This window comes from Mytilus edulis, chromosome 4 (genome assembly GCF_963676685.1).
Source record: "Mytilus edulis chromosome 4, xbMytEdul2.2, whole genome shotgun sequence".
Classification (NCBI taxonomy): domain Eukaryota; kingdom Metazoa; phylum Mollusca; class Bivalvia; order Mytilida; family Mytilidae; genus Mytilus; species Mytilus edulis.
This window is the reverse complement of record NC_092347.1, coordinates 76713356-76722034: the sequence shown is the minus strand read 5'-3', so window position 1 is coordinate 76722034 and position 8679 is coordinate 76713356. Positions and strand designations below refer to the sequence as shown.

The 8679-nt window shown below is 32.0% G+C and overlaps 1 protein-coding gene across 1 annotated transcript; it reads left to right on the top strand.

The window, feature by feature from the left end:
- Positions 1-5080: 5080 nt before the first annotated feature.
- LOC139521534 (galactose-specific lectin nattectin-like) lies at positions 5081-6625 on the top strand. Its single transcript, XM_071315009.1, has 3 exons — positions 5081-5365; positions 5908-6081; positions 6402-6625. The coding sequence occupies exons 1-3, from the start codon at positions 5137-5139 to the stop codon at positions 6623-6625; spliced, it is 627 nt and encodes a 208-aa protein (XP_071171110.1). The 5' UTR covers positions 5081-5136.
- Positions 6626-8679: the final 2054 nt, after the last annotated feature.

Sequence of the window (8679 nt, the reverse complement as noted above, 5' to 3'; positions counted from 1 at the left end):
TTTGTATGATGAAGCTCAAAACCAAGGTTGTCACAGCCATAACATCATTATACATGTACCAGTAAACGTTTGTAGATCTGCTAAACCATCAAATATACATTAAAACTCTCAAGATTATAAATTAAATCTAATTGGGATATACAAAGGCCAGTTTTATCTTTCTATGTAGAGAATATCACAAGTATTCAGAATTGCATGTTTATAACTTTTGAGAAATTGAATTTCAAAGTAGGGATATATCTTTAACATATAGCAACAAACTGGTGATCAAATATATAAATAACATGTTCTCAAATAGGTTTTGCTGACACTTGGACTAATGTAATGTAACAATGTTGTAAAACACCTAAAAACTTATTTAAATCTTTCAAAGAAATTTCCTAGATTAATATTGTTTCAAAAATTCCCCAGTGTTTAAAGAAGTCATGACATTTTGATTTGCATTGAGCTTTCCTGTTTTGATCTTCAATTAATCATATGGCTAATTATAGCCTAATGCTTATTTAAGTTAGCTTACCATTGGCACATGGATATGATGATATCAGATCATGTTTTAGGGTTACTGTCCTTTACTTACATAATAGGGGGGAAAAGGAGGGCAGGTCTTTTTTAAAAACTTTTTTTTTTTTGTTTTTTGTTTTTTTTTGCATATTAAACACCGGGTGTGGGAATCTCTCGCAACATTGAAGACCTGTTGGTGACCCTCTGCTGTTGTTTTTTATTTGGTCGGGTTGTTGTCTCTTTGACACATTCCCCATTTCCATTCTCAATTTTATTGTCCATATTTGACGTACAAACATGAAAGCCTATTATATTATTCATTTATACTTGGAATGGAAGTTGTTCCTCCAAATGTAATTAATGGTTGATAAGTAACAGTTCCTTTGACCTTTTGTTTGTCCATACCTATGGTCAATATACTTAAAAAGACATCTAATTTGAAATACAGATCCTGGGTCGACGGGATCTGAACATGTCAATTCTACTTCCTGTTCTGGTAATTATTACATGAGCCAATGAAAATTTACCTTTCAAACTTATTTAAGGTGTGGTTGTATCTTAATGACAATACATGTACCAAAAAGTGCTGAAAGGTATTTAAAACATAAGATGGAAAAATGGAGTCAAACAAACAAAGGTTCTTTCATTTCACTAATATTTTTTTTATAACTAGTCACAATCTGCATTCATTCATCACTCATTAAAGTGTTTAAGGTATTTCAACAAGTTAGAAAGATTTGCTAAGGATTTGGTATTGTGAAGAAAATGTTGTTTTTTGTCACATAATTCTTGTTACATTTATAGTTTTTTTTTCTTGAATGCATTTAATTTGATATATTTTTCCTTCTTTTATTTATCATTCCATTATAGCATAGGGGTTTAAACATCTATGCTTATAGTATAGCATCTACTACAGATACAGGCAGTATTATCATATACAACATGTACAAAGGGGTACACTTGAAATAAAATGAAAAGTTGTCTTAAATTAATTATTACTGTCTTGAACTAACTATATCTATCTATTATTAATGGGGAAATTACACTCACTCTGAATCTGCTATGTTATACTGTAGATTCGTTTATTGTCGTTGGTATCAATTTTCGTGGATTGCTGAAAACTTGCATATTCGTGGATATTTGATTTCATGGTTTTGACAATCTCTGTGTACAAAACCTATTAAAAATATGTATTTCGTTGTAAATTTGATTTCGTGGTTCACCTGAACTCAAGAAACCCATGAAAATTGGAATCCACAGTATCTTAAATTCAAATTTAAACTAATGAAAATCACATTTTTGGATTTTGAAAGATGGGGGATGAATTTTCAAATTTTAGTAACTTGGTTTTATTTTATTTTGCTATCAATATGTTTCCTTTTGAAGGATTCAAATATATTATTCAGTGTAATTATTATAAAATAAAAAACTATGTATAGTATACATATTTATATACATTTTGTAACTTGTGAATTTGATGTTTATATTTTTTTTTTTGTCTATAAAAAATGTCTGCTCTTCAAGATTGCAAGCTAATGGAGATTTACTTATTTCATTATTTCAGAAATAAATATTTTAAGTTTTGACTAAAAAACTTTTCTAAATCCACTTATGGAGAGATTCAAAGGTCTAGCTACAGCATTATTTTCATATATATATATATATTGTTCATTATAGATAACAAAAATTACATATCTTAATGTTTTTAGTTGCTCATCTTTTTTCATCATTTTCCATAAAAATTTTGTGAAGCACGCCAATTTAAATGCTTGTATTTTTGTTATTTCATGTTAAGTATGTTTCTAAGATGTTGAATTTATAAAGCATAGAATTTATATGCTATTATTTATCACAAATAAAAATATATAGTGCTATTACCATTGCTTCATTTATACAGTTATCCATAATACTAAATGAGAAGACCTTTTTTTGTGCGTGTTTCTCTGTCTTCCAGATCATATCTATATAGATGATTCTGTATCCTACCGTAAAACTAGTTTGTAATCCTTCCTAATGATTATTCATTTTTGTCGAGCCTGCAACTTTTGATGCAGAAAGCTCGACATAGGGATAGTGATCCGGTGGCGGCGACAGCGGCTACGGCGGCGGCATTAGCTCACTTCTTAAAAGCTTTATATTTTAGAATGTGGAAGACCTGGATGCTTCATACTTTGTATATAGATGCTTCATGTTACGAAGTTTCCATCAGTCACATGTCCAATGTCCTTGACCTCATTTTCATGGTTCAGTGACCACTTGAAAAAAAAGCTCAAATTTTTTGTAATGTTGAATTCTCTCTTATTATAAGTAATAGGATAACTATATTTGATATGTGCGTACCTTGCAAGGTCCTCGTGTCTGTCAGACAGTTTTCACTTGACCTCGACCTCATTTCATGGATCAGTGAACAAGGTTAAATTTTGGTGGTCAAGTCCATATCTCAGATACTATAAGCAATAGGGCTAGTATATTCGGTGTATGGGAGGACTGTAAGGTGTACATGTCCAACTGGCAGGTGTCATCTGACCTTGACCTCATTTTCATGGTTCAGTGGTTATAGTTAAATTTTTGTGTTTTTTTGGTCTGTTTTTCTCATACTATATGCAATAGGTCTACTATATTTGTTGTATGAAATGATTGTTAAGTGTACATGTCTAGCGGGCAGATGTCATGTGACCTTGACCTCATTTTCATGGTTCAGTGGTCAAAGTTAAGTTTTTGAGTTTTGGTCTTTTTATCTAATGCTATATGCCATAGGTCAACTATATTCGGTGTATGGAAATATTTTATGATCTTTATGTCAGTCGAGCAGGTTTTATTTAACTGTGACCTCATTTTCATGGTTCATTGCACAGTGTTAAGTTTTTGTGTTTTGGTCTATTTTTCTTAAACTATAAGTAATGTGTCAACTATATATGTTGTATAGAAGCATTGTTAGCTGTACCTGTCTGCCTGGCATGGTTCATCGGACCTGGACCTCTTTTTCAAGGTTCATTGGTCTTTGTTTAGTTATCTTGGTTAATGTTAAGTTTATGTGACAGTTGTAATAAAGCTTAGCTTAGGACTATCAACATAATATCAATGATTAGTATAGAAGGCGAGACATTTCAGCGTGTGCACTCTTGTTAATAGTTAGTGAATAATTTGGCAAATGCTGGGCAAAATGGCCATAGCCATCATTTAGGTATCTAGTTTATATCTTTTGTCAAATGGTTCTGTCTGCCAACTAACATTGTGAACATGGCTAGAAATATAAACAATAGTATGAGCTATGCTTATTGTTGAAGGCCGTACAGTGACCTATAGTTGTTAATTTCTGTGTCATTTGGTCTCTTGTGGAGAGTTATCTCATTGGCAATCATACATCTTCTTTTTTATATATGGGTAAATGGAAGTTTGTTAATTATTTTTAACAGCTATAGATGGAGAAAGTCTGACAGGGCAGAAATGTTTAAAATGTACTGTCCATTTCTATCAAAAATGTTTTCTGAAATAACAGTAATTAAGATAGAAAATGTAAAAAGCAAAAATGAACAGCAGGACACAATCAACAATAGGTCAAAAAGGCCAAATTTTCAAAAAAGAGATTTAAGTCATGAGTATATATTATGTTGTAGGGTGCCTAAGGGTGGCCATACCTGAAAATCCATTAAGATCCAGGTGTGCAGTGTGTAAAAAGAACTGATGCGCTTGCATTTGTTGAAGAAAAATATTATTTAAACACAAATGTTAAAACAAAATTCTACAAATGTAGTAGCTCTTCAAAGAACAAACATGGTAATACTTGACAAGAAATATCACATTTCCAAAACAAAATTGATATGTATTTTATTGGAGGCTCACATTATTAATTATTCAAAATTATGTAGATGTGGTATGTTGTAGAAGTTAAGGGCTATAGGTCAACATTGAGGAAACACTGTATTACATAGCAAACTATGGGCACTGAAATGACAAATGTAAAACAATTGAATTCTGAATCTACTAGAAAATAAATATAGAATGTTTTAAATGGATGTAACATCTGTATAGTATTTCTTCCTAGAAATGCATGAAATTCTTGTCACTTGGTGTTAAGCAGGCATAGTTTCAGCATCAAACCGTGAGAATTAACGGCTCACATAAAACTTTTGTTTTAGTAACAATTTACGGTATCTAAATAAAAAGAAACAACCCTAAATGCAAAATCAATCACATTTTAAGTGCATGTAATAATAAAAGGTTTATCTATGCAACGATGTGTATTGGTTGTAATTAAAATGAGGACTAAAAGTTAAAAGATGATGAGAGTGCAGTATATGAATTAAAATTCGCTTTGTATTGGAAAATAATGATTAGGTACCACAAAAACCAATAATTCAGAGTGTTATAATTAATTGATGGAATAACATCGTTATGTTGAGCGATTAAAACAAAATTTGCAGTCTTCCCTTCATTTAACATTCGTGAATACTTCAATTCCTCTACATGAAAGGCAGATAAATGACAATCGGTTGATCATGCCGTTTTACAGTATAACTGCACAGTAACAATACTTAGACAGCAATGATGACTATCACTACGATTCTAGTATGGACAATTCTGTATACCCGGGCAATTTATTGTTCCCAGTTAGGAATAAGTTCGATTTTTGCTATGGAGAATTTAAACCAAACAAATAAAATCGTGGATAAAAATTCTATCGGAACATTTAAGACGGAAAGTATAAGAAAATGTGCGTTCCATTGCCTCCAGAACTTAGCGTGTATGGCATATTTCTACCGTCAGAATACCACTGAATGTCGACTAATGAGTGTAAATACCCCGGGAAATAATGGGAAGTGGAAAGGTGATATGGGTTGGCGGTACTATAACGTTTATGAAAGTGAGTTTTCTTTTTAAAAATTATAATAATAGCTTTTTTTTTATTTATAAAGACAACAAATTGAAATTTAAATCACCATTCAGGCCCTATATCTTCTGTTTATGAAAGCTGACTTCATTGCAAAATGTTTTAAAGGAGTTTAAAAAGTTGGTAGAGAAAAAAACTTTATGACAAGAGATATGAGTTCAGCTTGCCGATTGTGAACTTTTCCATTTTTATGTAGCAACATTCCAGCAGCACCTGTATATTGAGTATGAATTTCCCTGTTAATACGGTATTCCAAGAGCTAGCATATCCTGCTATGATTTATCCGTTAGAGAATTACTGCTTACACGGAAGTAAAAAATCCCTTCGAAAATTTTACGGATGCCACCTCTACAATGTTCTACCAAAGGGAAATATCAGTTTATTATGATATATAATCTTACTGTATCAGAAGGTTGTTTTGTTTTCATTCTGTAAAACATAACTTGATAATTTACCGAAACCCTGCTAACATCGTACCACCAAATTCGCTTTCTATATATATATATATTCTGCAGGTACTTGTCCACCTATGGATGGTTTCAACCAGAACAGGAAAGCTTCCTTATGTTACCAATACTTTGACGATCTTAAAAATGTGTATGAAGCTGACATTGCATGTCGTCGCAATGGCGGACAACTGATTAGAGTCCAAAGTCAACTACAACAGACTCATTTGATGACATATTTGGGTAAAGAACATTTTACTTCTCGATTTCATGATTATAGATACACTAGCTGGTGCCAAATTTAAGTAAGGGAGAAACGAGCACCGGACCTCTTCTTCTTTGTACAAGTACTTATGATTGGAATGATAATTGACTTTAAAGATAGCATGTGTTAGTTGTATGCATAATCTTTTGAAATATCTAGAGCATCCCCATTTTTTCTTAAGGCCCCGGACGGTTGTTATATGATGATAATTTCTACCTTATACACATATATCAATCTTATTTTCTACAGACTTACAGCTACACAGCAAGCAATTAATTAACACAATTTTCCATTTCAGATTTCTACAACGAAAATTTAGTATACATCCAAGGAAACGATTCTGCAAAGGAAGGCACGTGGGCGTTCGATGATGGACAGCTTATGAAATACTTCAACTGGAGTCCTACCACGCCTTTTGGGCATGATGCTAAAGATCATCTCGCTATGAATAAAGCATCGTCTTATGGATGGGAAGAGACAGCTGGCTCAACATTAGGAGGATTCTTATGCGAGAAAACCTGACTTGATATAAGAAATTAGTGAAAATGAACATGCAAAGCAGGATTCTATCCTGTGAATCAATGCATTTTTCACCAAAATTCATATTTAACTGTTGTACAAGTTATAAGTGAATTTTGGTCAAATTTTGTACAAATTGTAATTTGTACAGGCACTTTTTGTACAAATTATAATTTGTACAAAGGCAAAATACAAATTATAATTTGTACAATATTTTTGTACAAATTACAATTTGTACAAAATGATAACTTGTACACAACATATACATGCATTGGTTCAAGGATTGGATAAACATTATTTTTCACGGGTCACTCTTTTCTTATGACTTTAAAATTGATATTCTTCAGTCTCTAAAAACATGTCTTTAAAACTTTTTTAAAAAGTAAAATATTGAAATTGATACTAGTACTTTTTTCATTAATAGGAGGTAAAACAATTTCTTTAAAAAATGTATATACATGTAATACACATCAGCAATTGAAAGCATATGAACCCATATAAAACCAGTGCCTTGCTTTTTGGTGATTTTTTTTTTAAAGTCTGGCAAGTCTGGCACCAGAAATGTGCTACCACTTGATTCTTTAATGTCTGCATCACTTTTGCAACATTTGCAGATATATACGTTTCTGTTTGATTCAAATTTCATGGAATAAATGCTATCAATAGCTAGATTTCTATGCATCGTGTGTACACTTTTTTTTATTTACCTTATAATATTTTTTTGTGCCATAGACTTCAGATTTATATTAAAGTTTTGTCTGGCTTTCATGATTTTTTAAGGTCTTCGTTTTACGTTTCAAAGTACTCCAAACCCGGCTGTAGCTCTTCAGGTATATCAGTGGAAAATCAAGTTTGTTTGATAACAAATTTGTTGTTTTCCATTTTCGAACGTTCAATTTTCAACAAAAATTTATGTATGTATAAAAAAGAAGATGCGGTATGATTACCAATGAGACAACTCTCCACAAGAGACCAAATGACACAGAAATTAACAACTATTATAGGTCACCGTACTGCCTTCAACAATGAGCAAAGCCCAAACTACATAGTCAGCTTTAAAAGGTTCCGAAATGACATATGTAAAACAATGCAAACGAGAAAACTTACGGCCTAATTTATGAAGAAGAAAAAAATGAACGAAAACAAAAAATATGTAACAAATGACAACCACTGAATTACAGGCTCCTGACTTGGGACAGGCACATACATACAGAATGTGGCGGAGTATTACATGTTAACCTGGGACAGTGGTAACAGTACAACATAAGAACGAACTATAGAAATCTGTTGAAAAAGACTTAACTTATCAGATGGATACAAATAACATACATCTAACAAAAACACAGTACATGTAAATTAAATGAGCGCAATCCACTAAAATTGAATGACTACGAAGAAGGCGAAGAATAAAAGGTTATTGACATCTAGCCACATATATCATTTGTGCTAGATAGTTTTCTTTAAAAAAAAAATTCATATAGTCATGATTAAAAATCTGAAATAAGACTGGCAAAATAGCAAAACTCTATATAAATGCAAGGAGGCTAGTATTATGCCGGAGCCACCCAAATAGCACCCAAGAGGCTATTTTGCCGGAGCCGGCAAAATAGCCACTGCCTTCATTTTTATCAATAGAAAAATTGAAAGTTCCAATATAACACTTAATTTTGGTTGAAGGACTATAAAAGTGTACTAGCTGACTGTCACACCTTTCAATCAGACTTACATAAATTGGAACAATGGGAGCAAGAATGGCTTTTGTCCTTTAACCCAGACAAATGTGAAATCATCCACATAACAAGAAAACATAAACCAATCATCTATAAATACACATTACATGATGATATTTTAAAATCAACAAACAAAGCAAAATGTATTGGCGTTTCCATCACTAACGATCTGACATGGAATTCTCATATAAATAACATCACACATAAAGCAAAAGCCTCGCAAAAGCATCACTGAGATTTATTAAAAGAAACGTCAAAACTACCGTGACAACATAAAAACAAAAGAACTGGCTTACAAAACATATGTCAGACCAAAAAAAGCATACT